The 20849-nt window shown below is 49.4% G+C and overlaps 1 protein-coding gene across 2 annotated transcripts in view; it reads left to right on the top strand.

The window, feature by feature from the left end:
* ZNF423 (zinc finger protein 423) overlaps positions 1-20849 on the top strand; it is a 335079-nt gene that overhangs the window by 18696 nt on the left and 295534 nt on the right. Inside the window, exon 1 of one of the 2 annotated variants that reach the window (XM_059904840.1) lies at positions 8075-8163. The exons of the other annotated variant lie outside the window; for it this stretch is intronic. Within the exon in view, the coding sequence (XP_059760823.1) occupies positions 8151-8163 (13 nt within the window). The 5' untranslated portion in view covers positions 8075-8150. Of the gene's footprint in view, positions 1-8074; positions 8164-20849 lie in introns of those variants that run through there. 2 annotated transcript variants of the gene reach the window in all.

Raw genomic sequence — 20849 nt, 5'->3', positions numbered from 1 at the left:
CTCCAGGCCTGGGTTTCCAGGCAGCCCTTTCAGCTGACTCCCGTCTTGGCCAAGAGGCCCAGGAGCAGCAGCTCTTCCCCTCCCTCCTGAAGTCCCTCTCCCTGGGCACCGACCCTCTGCATTCCCTACCCTCCACCCCCTCCTGCGCAGGCTTCCTGGAACCCAGGGACCCTGGAGGTTTCTGGACCATATCGAGTTGCCTGGGTGGTTGTTTCCTTTTTTTTTTTGGGCCATGCAGGGTGGAGGAGCTGGGAGAGAAGCCGATGATTGGGCCAGGGCCAGCCAGGGGTGGAGGCCGACTAGAGTCCGTGTTTCCCAAGGTCGAGCTGTGTTCCCCCAGCCCCTACCTCTGAGGAGCCTGAAGCCTGGCTTCCCCTCCGAGCTGGGACCAGCCCTGTTTGGCATTTCCTGCCTCCCTCCCTTTCATTTTGCACCGGGCTCCCCAAGGACACCCCTGCGAGGTTGTGAGGCCCACTCTAACTGTTCTCCCTGGTGACTGGGGCCTGACTTGACCTGGTAACGCCACAGTCCTGCTGAGGTCAGGCCCAGGATGGGGTCAACTAGATTGCTTTTCCCCAGGCTGCACCTCCTGGCTGGACCGCTGCGCCAAGCTGGGCCCACCTTCTGCTCTGAGCCAGGGAGGGGGTCGGAGCTGACTGAGAGGGCGCCTCACAGACCCCTTGGCTGCGGGCTGGTGGGGAGGTGGGGCTCTGGAAGAAGCTGAGGGGTTGGGGGAAAACAGAGCCCTCGAGGCCAATGGGTAGCAGAAAGGCAAAGACCTCTGGGGGCAGGAGCCTGGGCTAAGGCCCCTTGGAGTTAACTTTGAGGTGATTTTGAGAGCCCCCAGGTCCTTGGCAGCTCTGCCCTGGCCCCCCAAGGCCCACCGCACACATGGTTTTGCTTTTGCAGGCATCCTCCCCTGGTCCCCTCCCTCTGGGTGCCTTCCGAGTTCCTCGGGCCCCTCCCCCAGTCCTCCTGGGCCCCCTCCTTCCTCCTTGACCCACTTTAGTCCCCTGTTGCTGGGGGAGGGGAGTGTGCAGCCGGAGGCTCTGATCCTGGATGCCTCCCCCAGCATCCCTTGGGGCGGGCTCTGGATGGAGCCAGCAGGCTGAGCCGGCCCGGCCCCAGGGACTGGCACACGGTGTGCTCCGAGTGGCAGCCTCCCTGCCCCCTCCGTGGACAGACAGTTCTGGACAGCTGCCCCTGCCCGGGCCCCTGGGAGGCCCTGCCAGGGCCAGGCTCTGGTTTCCCCCAGCCCCAGGGAGCCACTGCTCCAGAGGTCCCTCCTACCACTGTCTCCTGGCCGAGCGCACTTCCCTGAGGGGACGTGGGGCAGGGCCAGGCCCTAGCCTCCACCCATTCTTCTAAATCTCTGCTGGGGAGACTGGAGCTGGGGTCAAGTTCCATGTCTGCTGTTGATTTGTGTGAGTTGGAGAAATCCACCAACCTTCTCAGGGCCTTATCTATGGGACGAAGGATTTAGACCAGATAGCTAACCTTTACTGAGCATTTACTATGTTCCAAGGACTCAGCTAAGCATTTTATATTTATCATCTCATGGTATTGTCACAATGATGTCGTGAGGCATGCTTTCCTAATCTCTATTTTAAAGATAAGGCAACTGTGGCACAGAAAGGGAAAGTAACTTGCTTGAAGTCACACAGGCTGATGAGATGAATTTTCATTGCCCTAACATTCTAGAATCCGTCCTGATACTGGGGCTGTTAACTCTTCCTGGACTATCGCATGGCTGTCTAAGGACTTGAGATCCTCCGCCAGGGGTCCTGCCTGAGTCCCCCCATCACTCTATCCTGCTCGGGTGTTGCATGGGTCCCCCTGCCCTGCAACAGGCTGCAGGAAGCCAAAGCCCCAGGATGCCCCGCCAACTGGGAACTCACTCCATCCTGAGTCCTAGTTCTGTGGTCCAGGGGCCTGGCCCCACGTGTGATCACTCCCGAGCACAGGACGTGTCCTGGCTTCCAGTACTGCCAACTGTAGGAGCCATGAGCCAGCGGGAAATTCCGCATGCCCGCCCCGCGTGACCACCAGCCCAGCCCCGTGGAACCCCCTGCACGCTCTCCCATTCTCCCTTCCCACAGCCCTGCCCAAAAACAAATGTAAAAAACGGGGGGCAGACCCTGAGGGTGCTCTTCGAATTTGGGAACCGTGCTTCTCTAATTTCTGTCTCTGTCTTTTCCTCCTTGAGTCTTGACATCTGTCCGTCCTCTGGAAACCTTTTCATTTCATTGTCTTGCTGAATAGAGGAGGGAGTGGGTGGTAGTGGTGGGGCTCTGGGAGCAAGTCAGGACATCTTTTCTTATTTGCCTAATTTCCTCACTTAAATGTATCTTGTGATTAAAGATTTTCTTAGCAAACTTGGTCAGGGCTGCACCGAGTTTCTTTTCATAAACATTGGCAAGTGAATTTAACAGCCCTGTTTGTATTAGCTGGAGGTTTCATTTGCATAGTGATTGTTCTTATGAAACAAAATAATCGCTTGCAGTTTATGAAACTGTATAAATACTGGGGTCTGGAGCTGGGTGCATGCGCAGGTCTTTCTTCCCACATGGAAATCCATCCATCCAGTTCGGGGAGGAAACTCAGGCTCCAGGAAGAGCCAAGTGCAGAAGATTTTCTTTGTGGAAAGGTGTTTCCAGGGCTGTGGGTATTGTCTGGTGGGTGGAGCTTGTGGACCCCATTCAGGTCAGGGGCTCGGGCCCGGGGAGGGCCGAGGTGAGCATAAGGAAATCTCCAGACTCCAGTATCTACTCCTTTATGTTACTCTTTCAGCCTTTTTGATTAAGGTTGCAAACTGGTGGCCCGAGGCCCAGTGTTGCCCACAGATATGTTTTGATTGGGTTGTGCTGTGTTTAAAAGAAATAAACCAACATTTAAAAATGTGGAGATTTCACAGAAGCATTCATTCAGATTTCTTGCTTCTCTCTCGTAACAAATGGGCAGAATTGGGACTGCTAGGCCCATCGTCCTGCCTGGTGACAATCCTGGTGGTGAGGGGCGGAGGCTGCTCCAGCAGGGGGGATATATTCATCATGGCCCCTCTGCGCAAGTCGCCCACTTATGTGCCTGCCGGTCCTGGGGGACTTGGGATCCTGATTTCAGTGGGTCTGTTTACCCAGTGTCCTGCAAGCTTGAGGCTCAGTGTTTCACTGGGACGCCCTCTGGGTCCCTGCTGATCTGTTAGGAGATGTCTGCTCAGGCTCTGCCTATTTGAGGAGCTTCCCCTGGGCCCCCTGGCTCTGCCCCAGGGGCTCTGGGTTCCAGGCCTCCTGATGTCCATATTGGCCAGGGGCAGAGATCTGGAAAAGGAGTCACTTTGGGAGGTCACAGTCCTTATTCCCAGGAGCTTGCCTTCGCTCAGAACATTCCCGGACTCCTCCTCAGTGGCTCCCTTTAGAGCCTACTGCCCCCGGAAGACAGGTGTTTCATGATCTCACTCTGTTTTTCAGACTCAAGCAGCATTGCCCAGCTTGGTCAGCAGGCTTGGCCCGAATGGCTTTTTATCTGATTCTAATATATTTTAAATCTACTTGTGTTGGGTGGGCCCAGAATAATACCTGTATAGTTGCAAATAGTTTGACAAAGGATCTGGTCTGGAGTTGGATTTAGAGCTAAGGAATGGTGCCTGACCCACACCCCCCGATGACCTGGCCTCGGCAGCAGAGCCCTCAGATGTTTGGTGGCTTTTCTGGACCCTCCTCCACATTGTAGGAGGAAAAGTCAGAAGTAACAAAGAAAGTGAGTGAAACTGATTAACGCCAGCAACTTCTTCACTCTGCAGAGCTCTGTCCCATAACCTGGGTATCTTTTTTTTCCCCAATCTTTAATTAATTAATTAATTAGTGTTTGGCTACGTTGGGTCTTCGTTGCGGTGAGCGGGCTCCTCATTGCGGTGGCTTCTCTTCTTGCAGAGCACGGGCTCTAGGCGCATGGGCTGCAGTAGTTGTAGCTTGCGGGCTCTAGAGCGCAGGCTCAGTAGTTGTGGCGCACAGTCTTAGTTGCTCTGCGGCCTGTGGGACTTCCCAGACCAGGGCTCTAACCTGTGTCCCCTGCATTGGCAGGCGGATTCTTAACCACTGTGCCACCAAGGAAGTCCCAGCCTGGGTATCTTGAGCACTGCTTATGAAAATAGCTCCTGTAAATCCCAGTGTGCCTCCAGGCCTTCATCATGTACAGCCTGGTTGGAAACTATACTCAGGGCTCTGGTGTCCTTTATATAGTGTCTCATGTTATCCTCACAGCAGCTCTAAGAAGCAGTTATGTTATCCCCATTTTATAGATGAGGAAACTGAGGCTCTGAGGCCCAAGGTCACACAGCTGGTGAAAGGAGGAGTCAGGATTTGAACACAGGCCTCCTGGCACTAGAGCCCATTCTCTCTCTGTCTCTCTCTCTCTCTATATATATATATATAGTTTCTCCAACTATAAAATAGGGAAAATGTCCCTACCTCCTAGGAGTATTACAAAGATAAAATGACCTAGGAAAGATTTCATTGTGACCTGTAACCTCTACTGATTAGAGCAGGAACACGAACTCAGGCATGGTGAGGTTCTTTTTTTTTAACTTTTATTGGACAGTGTCGTTAAGCATAATGCCTTCTCCCCTTTTCTCCCTCCCCTGATCTTTATGATCTATTTTTTGAACATTTCACTGCTCTGGATAGAATTTTTCTCCAAGATCCTGAGGTTGTGAATTTCCCCTAGAGAGAGGATTGCACCTCTGACTGGTTGGGGCAGGGAGTGGCACGGAAAAACCTAAATGGTCTTCTGGAAAGAGGAAGAGCAAGCAGCTAGGCCAGACATCCAGTTTTAATAGAACTGGCTGGCTGACAAGGGATCCTATCAGTTGGGATGGAAGACATGAAATCCAAGTTCAAGACAAGCATAAGGGGATGTAATATCTCATAGGACAAGAAGTCTGGAGGGAGTGTGGCTTCAGAGTACTTAGTGAGGCAGTCAACACCATCAGCAGCAACTCAGGTGCCTTCCATCTTTATGCTCTGTCCTACTTAACACATTGGCTCTTGCCCTCAGCTTTGTCTCCTCATGGTGAAGAAATGGCTGCTGTGGTGCCAGACATCACATCCCCACACATCAGTGTCCCAAAACCAGGAGAGAGAAGCTTCCTTACACGGGTCTGTCTTCAGAGGAAGGATGCCTTTCCTAAATGGCCCTCTGGTCCCTCCCTTGTGTCTCATTGGTGAGAATGGCCTCCCCTGCACATCCTAGACCAACACAGGCTAGGGTATGGAGCATCATTCCTGGGGCTCTAGAGAGCCCCAGTTTTCCTTAGATTTAGTGGCTTCTGGGGATATTAACAAATTTTAAGTTTGGTCAGCAAGAAAGGAATGGATGCTGGGGAGATACCTAGTGCTGTCTGGGGATAGGCAGGCTCTAGGAGGCCTGTGCCAGTGCCTGTATCTCTTTCCACACAAGGTTCTGAAACACCTCCCTCATCTCATTATGGCCCTCTCCCATATCCTAATCTTCCTAGTCCCTCTTTCCTCGCTTCTTTTTCTAGGACTACACCATTCCTTTGTCCGTCTTTCCCTCTGACGGAATCACTCTCCCCACTTTCCTGCCTGGCTGGCTCCTTCTCATCCTTCTGGACTCAGCTCAGTGTCACCTTTCCTGCCTACTTTTCCCCCAAAGTGGGCCCACTGCTATTATTGGTCTCTATTTTTTTTTAACGTCATGTTAGTTATTCTCAGTAGGAGTTTATTTATGTGTTTACTTGTTTACAGTCTTCCTTCTGTACTGGACTCTCAGCTCTACCTGGACAGGGACCGGGTTCGACTTGTCCACTCCTGTATCCCTAGGCTTTCCAAGAAAGATGAGAGGGGAGGAGGAGGGATTCAGCAAATGCGTGGCATGGAGCAGACATTTAGTAAATATGCACTGAATGGAGGACCTACCTGAATTCCTTGTCTCTTTCCTCTGCCTCATCTGCTTCTCTCTCCCTCTCCCCTGGGCCCCAGATTCCTTCCTGTGTTCTTGGCTCTTTGAGGAAGAGGAGGGACAAAATATCTCCATGAGTCTGTGGATGCTTTTCTCTTCACAGTGACGGGATTGCTGGCAGGGAGGGCTTCTCCAAGGGCTGGTTCTGTGGAAACATCTGAATCTGGAGGTGGGTCACACAGTGGAGAGCCTGTGGGGGGCAGGCCGAGGATGGAGCTATGGGCCAGCCTGTGTGGCTGGTTGGCCTAGTGGCTGAAACCAGCAGGCAGCATGGATGCACGTCTGGATGTCTGGATCTGACCCTTGCCCACACGTGCCCAGTCGCTTTGCCCCAAGGACATTTCTTTTTCATGGCTGGGAACTCCCTCTGCCCGTGAAACAGCGGGGTCGACCCCTTTGTGGGGGATGGGGGTTGGCTGTCAAGCCCATCCTCTTCCTGGGAAAGCCATTCAGTTATCAGTTTTGCTGATGCTAAATCGTTAAGGCTGGCATGGGAGCCAGCTGGTTATTTTGGACAACACAAAGGTGAAGAAGGTTGGCTGTAGTTCTTTGAAGTTTAAAGACAAGGAATCTGAGGAATTTTGAGGAATTCTTTGACCCGAATAGTCAGGTTGACTGTTGACAGGGGTCAGATGAAGTGGATTCTGGGACACATCCACATGATGTGGACACTGCCACACTGTCACCATGGGACTGGGCAGGGGGAGAGAAAAGGGCAAGCCCTGGCCAGGTTGGGTAACACTGAGGTGAGCCGGGGCACAGGTGGGATGGGGGATTCAGCTGGAAGATGGACGGAACCAGATTAGGCGAGCCCGCCTCGAAGCTCTCCCTTATTTAGGTCCTCAGGCTACCAAAGATGTTGCTCAGTGCTGAGGTGTCTCCCGCAGGGCAGAGAAAGAAGCTCCCTGGGTCTGCAGACCTCTTCTCCATAGCTGGTTGTGTGACAAATCATAGCCTTGCTCCCGTGCGTGGGCGGGACCCAGCTTGTGTACACGTGTCCATGCGAGCCTCGCCTGGGTCCTGGCGCCCACCCCAGGGACCCTTTTGGGAACACATTGGCTGCACTTTGAGCCTGATGAGGAAAGTGTTAGGTGGTGGGGCTGCAGGTCCCCCGCCAGGGCTTGGTCTCCCCAAGGCCCCCAAAGTGGAGCCATTGAAGCTGGTGGGGGCTTTCCTAGTGCCTGCTGTTGCTTTTAGGGATCTTGCCTATGTTGCCTTTGCTTTTTCAGTGGGAAGTGTCGGTGTGAGTAATTATATATATTTTCACAAACTCGAACTATGCTTCATTTAAACCTATCTAAACATGTCTGTATAATTCTAATTAACTGCTCGCATAAAGCCGTCAGAAAGTTACACGGGGAAAGCTCATTTGCCAGACTGTTGCCTAAAAGCCAAGGAAAATATTATGTTCTTCCAACAAACGGACTATTCATGTAGACCGTTCCCAAGATAAACAGGAGATATTTGAGGACAAGTGAGATTTGAAGCAGTGATGGCCGAGCCTCTTGTAAGTGGTGTTCAGCAGTGTTGGCAGGGTGGGTGGCTTGATTGAGTGATAAATGCTCTTCAAGAAATATGCCCCGGACTTGGAATGTGGGGTCAGGACCCTGGAGATGGGCCATCTCGTGGTGCGCTTATTAAAGTCTGTGGGCAGGAGGCCACTCTGAATTAGTGAAAAGTCTGAATCAGAGAAGAGTCAAGCTCTTTCAGCAGTTTGTACTAGGGTTACTAAGAAAGTGTGGACAAAAGAGAGTCTTGGGGCTGCTTTAATAAGTAGGTAAGAATAATTTAAAGTCAACCTTCATTCATTCACTCACTCCTCTAATCTATTATTGCTGAGCACCTGATGGTGCCGGAGTAGGGCTCTGGGTGCGGCAGCCAATAAAATGTCGACATCCATGCCCCCCTGCAGCCCACCTCTAGTTTTTGTTGGTGGCGGGGAGGCAGTGTACATGGTACGTGGGCGCACAGTGTGTGGTGTGTTAGTGATCAGGGCTCAGGGAAACAATGAAGGGGGAGAGGCCGGGAGCCCGGCTGGGCAGGTGCAGTTTTAGATTGGGTCACGGAAGGCTTCCCTGAGGAGGCGACTGTGAATGAAGACGTGAAGGAGGTGATATGACTCTCCAGGCAGCAGGAACAGCACGTGCAAAGGCCCTGCACAGAAGAGTGCCCTGATGTCCAAGGAAGGTGAGAAGGCCCGTGTGCCTGGGGCTGAGCAGGTGATGGGGAGATGTGAGTGATGACTTCAGGCAGCTGATTGGAGGGTGGGGAAATGTAATCATGTCTTTTATTATATGCACGAAGATGCTTCTGAGATGCTTGTCCTCTCCTATTTCCTTGGCTATTTCCTTTAGTTCATAGGATGGAAAAGACTTCAGCATTTTGCAACACTTGCTCAATCGCAGATGGCATGAATAATACACAAAAATATAGAGAAGAAAATAAAATTCCCTCAAAGTCCCCCTGCAGGGGGCCACTGTTTCATTTGGGAGACTCTCACTTCAGTCCTCCTCATTTTATCACGTCCTTTAGCTTCTTTCCTCCCAGCCTTTGTGAAGGTCATTGAGAAATGCTCAGTCAAGCCCCTGCTTGAGTATCACAGGTGACTAGTTTTGGGATTGAAGATTAAGGAGGTTTTGCTGTGCCCTTAAAAAACTTGAAATTGGAGTGCAGGTAGTTTTAGGTGGGTTTTTTTTTTTTTAATAAATTTACTTATTTTATTTATTTATTTTAGGCTGCATTGGGTCTTCATTGCTGCATGCGGGCTTTCTCTAGTTGCAGAGAGTGGGGGCTACTCTTCGTTGCGGTGCGCGGGCTTCTCATTGTGGTGGCTTCTCTTGTTGCAGAGCACGGGCTCTAGATGCACAGGCTTCAGTAGTTGTGGCTCGCGGGCTCAGTAGTTGTGGCTCACGGGCTCTAGAGCACAGGCTCAGTAGTGGCGCACGGGATTAGTTGCTCCGCGGCATGTAGGATCTTCCCTGACCAGGGCTCGAACCCATGTCCCCTGCATTGGCAAGCGGGTTCTTAACCACTGCGCCACCAGGGAAGCCCAGTTTTAGGTGGTTTTCAACAGCTGAAAAAATTGTTGCAAAGGGTGCCTTTCGAGGGCCGATGGTTTTGTGTAGACAACATTCAGTGGCACTAGACATAAGTAGTCTTTGTTCACTTCTCTTATTTTTTCCAATGTTTTTACTGTGGTAAAAACACATAACATAAAACTTACTATTTTAACCATTTTTGAGTGTACGGTTCAAGGTAATAGGTGCATTCATATTGTTGTGCAGCCATCACCACCATCCATCTCCGTAACTCTTTCATCTTTTGAAACTGAAACTCTCTACCCATTAAACAATAACCCCCACCTCCCTCCTCCTCCCAGCCCCTGGTAACTACCATTTTCCTTTCTGTCTCAATGGATTTGACCTAGGTACCTCGTATAAAAATGGAACCATACAGTATTTGTCTTTAGCATAACGTCCTCAAGGTTCATCCATGCTGTAGCATATTGCAGAATTGCTTTCCTTTTAAAGGCTGAATAATAGTCCACTGTATAGTTGTACCATGTTTTGTTTATCCATTCATCTGTCGATACATGCTAGGTTGTTTCCATCTCTTGGCTATTGTGAATAATGCTGCTATAAACATGGCTGTATGAGTATCTCTTTAGGACCCTGCTATCTATTCTTTTGAATATATACCCAGAAGTGGAACTGCTGGATCACATAGTAATTCTACTTTTAATTTCTTGAGAATGGCTATACCATTTTCTACAGTGGCTGCACCGTTTCATATTCCCACCGACAGTGCACAAGAGTTCCAATTTCTCCACATCCTTACCAACACTTGTTATTTTCTGTTTTTTTTTTTTTTTGGATAGTGGTCATCCTATTGTATGAGGTAGTATCTCATTGTAGTTTTGATTTACATTTCCCTAATGATAAGTGATGTTGAGCATCTTTTCATGTGCCTATTGGCCATTTGTAGGTCTTCTTAGAAGAAATGTCTGTTGACGTCCTTTACCCATTTTTGAATTGGACTGTTTGTTTTTTTGTTGTTGAATTTTCAGAGTTCTCCATATAGCCTGGATATATGATTTGCAAATATTTTCTTTCAGTCTGTGTCAATTTTCTTTTAATCTCAAAATACCTCTATGAAGTTGGTGCCATTATTTTCACTGACAAGAAACTGAGAATCAGGGAAGTTACTGGCTTTCCCCAAATCACACAGATAATCAGAGCTGATAATGGGACCTCAACATTTGAATCCCGATTCTGGGCAGGAGTTAAGGTTCAAGATGCCACAAGGCCGTCCTCGTGAAAACCCACGTGAAGGTATTCGGGGCATCCTCATAGCAAGAAGCCTGACTCGTCCACCCTCCCTCAGGCTTGCTGTGTGGCCCCTGCTTGCTGTTCTTCCCTGGGCCACTTCGAGATGTTTGCCTGTCTGCTGTACTTTCAGGAAAGGCATCTTGGAAGGTTCTCTCTTGGTCCTTTGGGCTGGATGGACCAGAGGTGGATGCCATCATGCACATCAGTTCAGCCCAGTCCCTGGCACGTGGCGGCCCTTTTTAATAAGCTGAGTTTTTATTATTAGCAAATTCTTCTAAAACCCTGTTGGGCCTTAGAAAAGGAAAACCTGGAGGCTCCTATGTCTCAAGGGCCGGGTGGATGAGACCTGGATGTTAAGGTCAGTTTTTAACCTCTTCATTCATTCACTCCCTCATTCATTCATATAGTGGTGTGATTTTTTTTTTTTTTTTTTCCAGCAAGGAGATTCCCCTGGTCTCAAGTTTCCGGAGGCACCCGGTACAATCTAGATTCCAATTAGCTTAATTGCTTCATATTAGACTTCTTAGAAAAGATTTTTTTTCCTGCTGATGGCTGCGGTTCCAGGAATGTCTACCCCCACTGTCTTCCTTCCTGCCTTCTCCCAAGCTTGTTTCTTTCAACTTCATTTCTCCAGGACTGGTCTACACCTCAGTCCTGTTTGCCTCTGTGCTATAGCAGCAGTTCATGTTGGACAGGCCAAAGCAGGGTGAAGAAGACACCAGAAAAATATTGTATATGAGATATATATATATTTTATGTATAAAACACTTTAATATGAAGTTTATATATATCATATATATATATATATATATATATATCTTGACACATACACATATCTCTTTAAACAGAAAATTCCTTTTTAGTTGTGTGTGTATGTTTCAGTGAAAGAACTTGGACACAGACTCTACCCTGAGTTCTGACCCTGTCCCTTTTCCTTTTGCCATCAACACCAGATTTTTTAAAAAGTACTTTCAACAACCAGAGGAAACAGTTACATCCTGATTGACACACAGGATGTCAAAGCAGCATTCCTGCTGTTAAGTGACCAGGATTTCAGCCAAGGGAATATAATGAAATCCACATAAAAATTTATTTACCTAATGAAAATCCTAGAGTAATGCGTAAGTGGTTCTCTGATAATAAAATGCAAATCTAAAACTATAACCAAGAGGACAATAATCTTCATTAAACGTATTGTCTAGAGGAAGCCCATGACATCCACTTAACAGTGATTTGATTTGTTTAGTAATTTCCACGTAATACTTAAACTTTATTTCGAGGCTTAAAAACCCGCCCATGAGTTTCTTTTCCATCCAGGAGGGGGGCAGCTGCTGGTGGGTGAGGGTGCCTGCCTGGCGGAGTTTCATGGCCTCTGCTACAGGGCACCTAGAACGTGGTCCTTTTCTAGGCATCTCGGTGTCTGCTGGAGAGATGGGGTCCAGGGAGAGAGAGCAAGGGGTCAGGTTTCCTTCTGTGTAGGAGACCCAGAAAAGCTCCTGTTCTGTAGGAAAATTAAGATCTGATGACTAGGAAGGCTCGGAGAGGGGAAGTGAGCCTCCTAGGTTTATCCTTGAGCCCAGGTCTCCCAGCCCAGGGCTCCTGCCTCCCTGAAATCTGACCAGGGCTGAGGACTTCAGTGATGCTCTCCCGTCACTCGAGTGCTGGGTGGACATCTCTGCAGATGATCCCAGGACCACCCAGCAGCCGCCCTCCTTTAGGACTGGAATGAGTGGACGTTGGAAGCAGGTTAGAAGTGCTTTGGAGGCAGGTGGACCTGAGTTGGGAACCTGGCTCTGCCACCTGTAAGCTGAGTGAGAGTGGGCATGGTCCTCACCCCCTGGGAGGCTCAGGGTCCTCATCTGGGAAAGGGGGGCTCTAATCTCCACCTCCAGGACCAATGCTAGGGCTCTGAAGAAACATGTGAAGGAGCCTGTATAATGTTGGGCCAGGGCTATGGTGCCTCGCTGTGGGCTCAGAAGCCTCTTGGGTAGCTTAGAAGCATGATAGGGAAGAATTTGTGTCTGGGTCCTTTTGCGCAGTTTGAAACTGATGATCTACACCCTAGAGGAGAAAAATGAGCGTTTGAAATTTTTAATTTTTGACAATCACGGAATCCCAAATAAACAGCAGATTAAGGCTATTGTGCCTGTGTGTGTGTCTGTATGGGTACATGTATGCACATGTGCTTGTACATGTGTGTGTGAAGTTTTCCCATCAAATAAAATATTAACACTCTTCCAAACCTTTTTTTTTCCTCCCCCTCTTCTCTTCCTATCAAGTTACAACTTTTTTTCCCTTTTGGCATGATGCAGTGTGCTGTGAAAATATATTAAAATGAAAGGAAGATAACAAATCAGCCATAATCTCCTTCCAAAGGTAGCACGGGACTGTGGCGAAGAACGTAGGACTTTTCAAATACCAGCTCTGGGCTCATTAGCCGTGTGCCCTTGTCCTTCCTGAGCCTCAGTTTCCTTGCCTAGAATGCCGCATTAACACAGTTTTTCTGCACAGCAGTGAAGATTAAACAAGATAATGTGTGTAAAGTGCTTAGCAGAGCGCTGGCACTCAGTCAGCGCTTGATAAACGGGAGCTGCTTTGTTGTATGAGAAAAGGTAGCGCTGAACAGAGGCCCCGTGAAATGGAGAAGTCAGGCTCTTATCTAGGTAGTGTTGCCAGCCGCCGGCAGGCCAGCCAGCCATGGTGCCCGGAGCTTCCATCCAAGGGCTGGCTCAGGTTACTCCCGGCCCATTAGTGATGCTGGTCAGAGCTTGGAGCCTCTTAAGTTCAAGGTCGATCGCAGGCCTCGTCCCCCACGGGGGCCTCTCTGCTTTGCCGAGTCATTAGTCACCAGGGTGGTCTGATGAGAGAGTGGGGGTGACTCAGTGCTGCCAATCCCCTCTTCTGGGCCACACCCCAGGGCAAGGCCTTGCTGGCAGAGGGTCCACAGTGTCGGTCATCCAGAGGGATTGAGGATCCATTCACGTTTCTGGAGAAACAGTTAAATCCTGGCTCTGCAGCTGTCTAGCTGGGCAAGTCATTTAACCCATCTGAGCCTCAGTTTTCTCATTTGCTAAATGGGGATAGCAGTAGTATCTCATCTAGGAAGGTTGCTTTGAGGAGGCCGTGAGATGGAACAGGCTTACTAGCCTGCAGCAAACAATCCTGCTGTTATTCTCCCAGGCAAACTTCCTGGAGAAGGAAGGCTCTGACCCTCTAAACGAAGAAGAAAGACGTGGATAGCTGAGAAGAAAGGAGAGCAGGGGAGAGCTTTGGGCTGAGGGGTGGGAGCAAGGGAAGCAGGGAGATGGAAGGTGCTAGAAAAGCTGTGCTCACTAACAGTGTGGGTCTCATCCCTTCTGACCTAGCAGGGGGCCGAGCAGGAGAGAAGATGAGGCAGCAGCAGCCTCTTGGCCTGAACTAACTTGTCTTCAAAAATTCCTGCAGGGATGACCTAGACCAACGAGTGACCTTTCAGCCCAAATGCACCCATGATTCTGTGTATCGGGTGCTGGCCCCCCACCCCAGAGTTTCTGCCACACTCTTGTTGGAATTAATTTATCAGCTCGCCAGCCAGGGAGTGCTGGAGCGCTCTGTCTTGCTCTTCTTTCCCAGCTCTCCCCCTAATAGGACAGGGACGTGGTGCCGATTGGTTTTCTCCACGGAACCATCTCCGGGGTAGGGAGGAAACCATCCGAGGGCATTTGGTGCATCCTCCGGAGCCCTTCTGTGGGTGTCAAAGCAAACTCCTGGCCAGCCGGCGGCTTTTGAGCGCAGCGTGTCTTTTGAGCACAGCCTCCGAGGCTGCGGAGGGCCTGGGGCTGTGGGAGGTTGTAATACCCTGAGGCCTGTGGAGCCCACAAAGGGGCCTGAGTGACAGCCAGACGAGGGCTTCACACACCGGCAGCCAGGGGGAGGGAAAGAGAGAGCGCGCGGGCTAGGGGCAGAGGGGGGCTGCCAGCCAGGGACAAAGGCAGAGACGGAGAGAAACAAAGGAAGGGAGAAAATCCCTTCTTGTTACAACCTGTGAGTTAAAGAAAAATGTGATTCGCTACCCCACAATGCTTTAGTGCGAAACTCAGTTCATCCGATAAAAAAATGCCAGGAACTTGCAGCTTGCAAGCTGCACGTCCAGGCCAGGTGTAACAGCCTTGTCCGGTATGCCCTTCTGGCTGGAAACTTCCCCACCCGTGCGTGGACTTGGTTGAAAACGAGAAGAATCAGAGGCAGTCAGCTGGTGCCAAATTTCGGAGCAAACATTTTTCTTTCTGGATTTAAATAATTGCATTGCATCCCCAGCTCTGGTTCTCCTCTAAAATCAGCCCCAAATGACATTTGGCAGGCTAACGATGGTCTGGTTTTCTCCCCCTCCGCCCTGTGGGGCTTTCTCAGAATATTTTCCTCAACGTCTGGGTAGCTGGCTTTTAAACCAGTTCATTTTTTTTTTTTTTTTTGGTTCGGGTCTCAAATTTTATTAAATTTAAATTTTATTCCATTTCAGTCTATAAAGTCTCCAAAAGTGGCTTTGAAAGTGAACAGGTTTTGGCATGTTGGAAATAGGTTACCTCCAATGCAAATAAAAGAGTCTAGCTTCCGAGGAGAACAAGACTCCAAGGGTTGGGAAATTGCGTGGAGCGGTTAGAGACCATGGCATAGAAATGGTCAGAGACCAATATAAAAGCACATATATTTTAGATGAAACATTTTGTGGACGTATGGAACCAATAGCTCTGCCAAAATCTCAATTCTGGGGATCAAGTCTTAAGGGCTAAACTTCACTCCGACTACCCAAGGTGATTTTTAGCAGACAAATGAAAGCTCCTTTCCTCTTTCTAGTCTAAGGGGAATCTTAATACATTTTTAAATTATTTGGCATTTTGAATTAATTTTCTTAGAATGAAACGAGATTCTTAAATTGGGATCTTGTAGAGAAAAGACAGCCAGGTAATTAGTGAGCTGATCTCCTTTTCTGACACACGGATGAAGCGGGGGGAGTTGAACTCCAACCAAGGTGCCCACAAAATCTATTTTAGAGCAAAAATTTCAAAGTAAGCAACACCATCTGTTCTTTAATTATTTCTCCTTATAAAAAAAGTCGCTAAATTTATTTGGGTTACTTAGTTGGAAAGAAATGTCTTGAAGACACTCAGAACTGGGGCTATTAAAGGCAGATTGTTGGCGCTTGTTTGCTAGGCATCGAAGAACTCAAAATAGTCAGGGCAGCTAAGAGCTGGCTTTCTTTTCCAGTACAGCTTTGCTCTCAGTTAAGCATGGTTATTTGGCACCTGGGGGACCGTCCTCTGCTGCTCATATTTAGGGACACGGGCTATGGGATTGAGTGGAGGGCGTATGCTCTAGCAGGACAGTCGGGGTGGTGAAGTGTAAAGCTTCGCCGTTCCATCAGGTGATGTAGCCTGCCCGCCAGAGTGGGGTTAGGCCACTGGGGGGCGGGTCCCTGCCCCCTTCCAGAGTCCTCACCATCCATCCATCATCCATCCACCCTTCATCCAATATTAGGCCCTGTCCTCCGTGGAATGCAGTCTTATGGAAGAGATACCAGTAATCAAATACTCACACAGATGAGCCTATGATTAACAACAGTACCTGCCCTTTGGTGTCTAGACCAGCACTGTGCAACAGGACTTTTGAAAGAAATGTTCTAGGTCTGTGCTGTCCGGTATGGTAGCCATGAGCCACGTGTGGCTATTGCGCACCTGAAATGTGCCTAGTATGACTGAAGAACTACTGTTTTTAATTTTATTTAATTTTAATTAATTTTAATTTAAATAGCCACTCGAGGCTTGTGGCTTCTGGACTGGATAGCACAGGATAAGCAGCAACATCACCTGGGAACTTGTTAGAAATGCAGACTCCCAGGCCCCACCCCAGACCTGCTGAATCAGAAATCTCTGTGAGTGGAGCCCAAGACTCTGAGTTTTAACAGTGCCTCCAGGTGACTTTTATGCAACCTTGCTGTAGAGGGAAGGTGGCTGTGGATATGATGCTATAATGCGACTCAGGGGAGGGTATGTCAAGGAGTAGCGGAATTGGACTTCAAATTAATAGAAAGCTTCCCAGGAAAAGGGATGATAGAGCTGAGAGTGAACTATGAGTAACTTGGTGGAGATGGTGGGCCTGGCATGTGGGAGGGTGTTAGTGATGTTGATAGTGGTGTACAATTCATCACCCCCAGGAGGGCTTGCCACATTTGATGAACTCAGGAAAGGCCAGTGTGTTGGAGCACAGAGAAGGGAGGTTTGTGAACTGAGGTTAGAGAGGTTGGCAGATAGAACAGCTGGTACTACCGGGTGTGTGATCCTGGACTAGCGTCTTAACCTCTCTGAACCTTGATAAAAATGGAGATAACCATGCTTTGCTACGTACTTATCTAACAGGGTTAGAGGACAGTTGGGTTAAAACTTCATGTGCAGATAACAACCACTGGGATAAGTGGATGGCCTGGTGGCCTTCTTTTCTTTTGCTGTGTTGGTTCTTTGTTGCTGCTCGCGGGCTTTCTCTAGTTGCAGTGAGCGGAGGCTACTCTTCTTTGCGGTGCGTGGGCTTCTCATTGCCTTGGCTTCTCTTGTTGCGGAGCACGGGCTCTAGGGTGCGCGGGCTTCAGTAGTTGTGGCTCTCGGGGTCTAGAGCGCAGGCTCAGTAGTTGTGGTGCGTGGGCTTAGTTGCTCCGTGGCATGTGGGATCCTCCTGGACTAGGGTTTGAACCCTTGTCCCCTGCATTGGCAGGCGGATTCTCAACCACTGCGCCACCAGGGAAGTCCCCTGGTGGTCTTCTTTTAAACTTATTTTCTCTTGTTCTTGAACTACTCTTTCCCCAGTTCTCCTACCACCAGGGTCATAGCTCAGCCTGAGAATCCCCTTCCCTGCCAGCATGGCTCTACCCAGCTCTTCTCATTCAGGCTAAGGCACGTGGTGGTCCCTGTGGCTCTGGGGCCCACACCCTGGTTCGGGGTCGGGGATCCACGTTCCAGTTCCTGCTCTGCCTCCTGGGAAATCCTCTCCAGGCCTCCGCCTCTCTTTATTGAGTTGGTAATCTTGGAGGCTCCTACCAGAGCCCTCATCTGGAGGCCCAGGATGGGCCAAGAGAGTGGACTTTCTGCAAGTGTTTTAAAATCAGATGTAACCAAATGCCTTTGGGGGAAAGACTTCGTAGTAATTTTAGCAGCATCTTTTCTGTTGTCTAGACCTAAGATCAGCATTTTAGGGAAAAGTGTCGAGATAAACTTTCCCCTGCCTCCCTCTGCCCTCCCCTCCCCACTGCCGGGACTCCATGCACCCTCCCCGCAGAGAACGTCAGGTGGCTGGAGCCTTAGCCGAGCCCCAGCTATTTGGCAGCTGAAAGTTTTGTCCCTGGAAGATGCCAGACTTATTTCGAGATCACAAATGTGGTGGATGCTTCTCTTTTGGAAAGACACCAAGTGTCTGATCTCAGCGAGGGGATGGTATTTTGGGGGGACCTTAGCAGCTTCTTATCTAAAATACACATGTGCTTTTCTTCCCTCTCAGAAACCTTTCCAGACAACTGTGTCCCCCAGCACTTGGGAGAGTGCCTCAAGCATAGTTATTGCTCAGTTTGGGTTAGTTATTGCTGTTGTTGTTTTTTATTATTGTTGTGGTTATTACTAATTTCTGTTTTTCCAGGACTGAAATGTTGCTCAGGTCTCTCCTCTAGACAAAGACATTTACAATGAACTGTTTGGAATCTTCTTTAAAAGAATATCCTGGGAAAGCACTGTTGACTCAAAGGAATGAATAGCTAATGGTAGAATTTTAGCCACCTGGGTATGACATTGATTTGTAGGGGAAGATACCTTTCAAGCACCTCTCATGTCATTTTTTTTTTTTTTTAAAGAATGTGAAAATCAATTCCCAGCAGTATCATGGATAAGCTATCTTTTAAAAATTTTTTTATTTTTTAAAAAATTTATTTATTTATTTTCTTTTTGGCTACGTTGGGTCTTCATTGCTGCGCGTGGGCTTTCTCTAGTTGTGGTGAGCAGGGGCTACTCCTCGTTGCAGTGCACGGACTTATTGCGGTGGCTTCTCTTGTTCTGGAGCACGGGCTCTCGGTGCGCGGGCTTCCGTAGTTGTGGTGCACGGGCTCTAGAGCGCAGTCTCAGTAACTGTGGCGCACAGGCTTAGTTGCTCCGCGGCATGTGGGATCTTCCCGGACCAGGGATCGAACCCGTGTCCCCTGCATTGGCAGGTGGATTCTTAACCACTGCGCCACCAGGGAAGTCCTCTCATGTCATTTGACTCAATGTCAAAAAACATACTCAGGACCTACGCTGAAATACTGGAATGGAGGTTGCAAACTGGTTATCCAAGGACCACATCCAGGGCCAGAATATTTTGTTTTATTGGCTGCTCAGGTTTAAAATTTGTTTGGAATTAGAATGTAACACTTAAAATTCAGGAAAGTTTTACAAAAATCCAGATTTAGAGTATTTCTTCAAAGTCATCAAAAGATCTGGCAGCACTGGCTCTGGTTTCTGCACAGCAGGGGTTGGCTGGCTCTGCGCGTTTCCACAAGGTCGCGTGTGCTGTAGAAGGCCACAGTTCCCACTGCCCCCTGTTGTATCACAATGAGCCCTCTTCATCCCTCTCTGTTACCTGTTTGGCCCTGGAGGCCTCAAGCAGTGCCAGCACTCTAAGGGTTAAATGAGCTGTGGCAATGACAGCTCCTGGTCCAGCCCTGCTTCCTATTTGCTGTGTGACTTTGCCCCAGTTACACCATCTCTCTGTGCCTTAGCTTCCCCATCTGTCCAGTGGGACATTAGACTGGATCAGTGGTTTCCCACTGTTCCTGGATGAACTGGCCAGACAGAGGCTGAGAAGTGGGGTGCTGGGCCCCCAGTTCTCTTTCCTCTTTTATGAATTAAGGTTATGCATTAGCCTTCTCGTGGAAAGGTCAGGGAGCTCCATTGCTTAACAAAGGTTGGGAAACTCCCAGAGTACTTCCTGTTCTGACTCCGTATCAGGATCTGTCTTTGTCCAGTTGTTGCCCAGGGGCTTCTTATTTTTTTTTTTTTCCAGGAGTGGTCAGAGGTGTCAGGGCAGGGAAGGGTTAATAATAGTTTTATTAATAATACCTGTATGGGAAAAGAATCTAAAAAAAGTGGATATATGTATATGTATTGATATAACTGATTCACTTTGCCATACAGCAGAAACTAACACAACATTGTAAATCAACTATACTCCAATAAAAATTAATTTAAGAAAAATAATAATGGCTACCTTTACTAAGCAACGTTGTTCTCCCACCAAGGTAGGTGCTCTTCCCCCGTCTTGCAGATGAGGAAACTGAGGTTAAGAGAGGTTGGATAACTTGCCAAAGGTCACCCAGCTGTGGGCCTGGGTTTGTTTCATTCCAGACCCTGAGGCCCTGACAGCGCGCTGCTCTACCTGCGTTGGCTGGGGAGGGGGCGTTCTATACCTGTGAAGGAGAGATGCCCAGCTGCAGAATGGAGACCACTGCTCTGTGGCTGCTTCGTAAGAGACCCAGCCCCCTCCTGCCCCATCCCTCTCCCTGGCCATCCACACTCCCAGGGAAGTCTGGCCTTCTCCTGGCTTCCTGATCACACACTATGCCTCGCTCCGTCAGAGCCCCGTCTTGGCCCATGCTCCTGGGTTCAAAGGGGGTGGAGAAATGGGGTACTGAGCCTGTCAGTCTGTGAGCTCTTTGTGTGTGTGTGTTTATTTAAAAATTTTTTAATTTTTTATGATATCGGCTTACAAAACTGTCTGGATCAAATTGTATAGCCAAGCCAGTTAATTCGGTTGTTTAGGAGAAACATGGAGGTTTGGAGGGAGGCTTTGGTAGTACTCAGGACCACTCATGTTTCCTGCCTGAACCTTAGGCTGCCCACCCGAGAGAGGGAATCATGCCTCTGTCCTTGTTTGCCCTCCAGACCCTGCACCATGGTTGGCAGAATTTAAATATAACTTAGCAGGGCTCAGGACATGCTGGGCCCTTCGTTTACACCCTGGGGAGGCAGATTAGTCACGTCCAGGTTACAGGTGGCGCTTCAAAGGGCTGGGTTACGAGGCTGGCCCGAGGTCCCACAGCTGCTGAGGGTCAGGCTGTGACCATGGCCCAGGGCCCTCTCTGCCCCAGATCTCGGCCCCTGGCAGCCCTCAGCTAGACCATGGGCACAGCCTCACACTTTTGCCGGTAGTGTTGCGTCCTGCGTCCTCTGGGCTTTCCAGGAGGAGGTGGTGGGGCTTCAGCTAACCCTGCTGACGTCCTTGAGCGCGGAGGTGTTTGCTTGCTTCCTTCAACTTCTCCCGGGGAAGCCCAAGTGGGGTCTGCGCTGGACTTTCCAAGTCGCTTAGGTGCGTAGGAGGCGTGTGGACCCCTGGTTCCTGTCTGGGGAGCGCTTGGGCTTTCTGGGGGTGGGTTTCTGGGTGGGGGACGTTGGTGGGACCATCCCGATGATCTCAGCTACTGTGCTGCTTTCCTGTGCATCAGGGTTCAGTGGCTGCACATGACAGAAATGAACTCTGGACAGCTCAGGTCGGAAGGGA

Source organism: Balaenoptera ricei, chromosome 19 (assembly GCF_028023285.1).
Source record: "Balaenoptera ricei isolate mBalRic1 chromosome 19, mBalRic1.hap2, whole genome shotgun sequence".
In the NCBI taxonomy this organism is placed as follows: domain Eukaryota; kingdom Metazoa; phylum Chordata; class Mammalia; order Artiodactyla; family Balaenopteridae; genus Balaenoptera; species Balaenoptera ricei.
The sequence above is the reverse complement of the archived record's forward strand: the minus strand, read 5'-3'. Positions and strand labels throughout refer to the sequence as shown.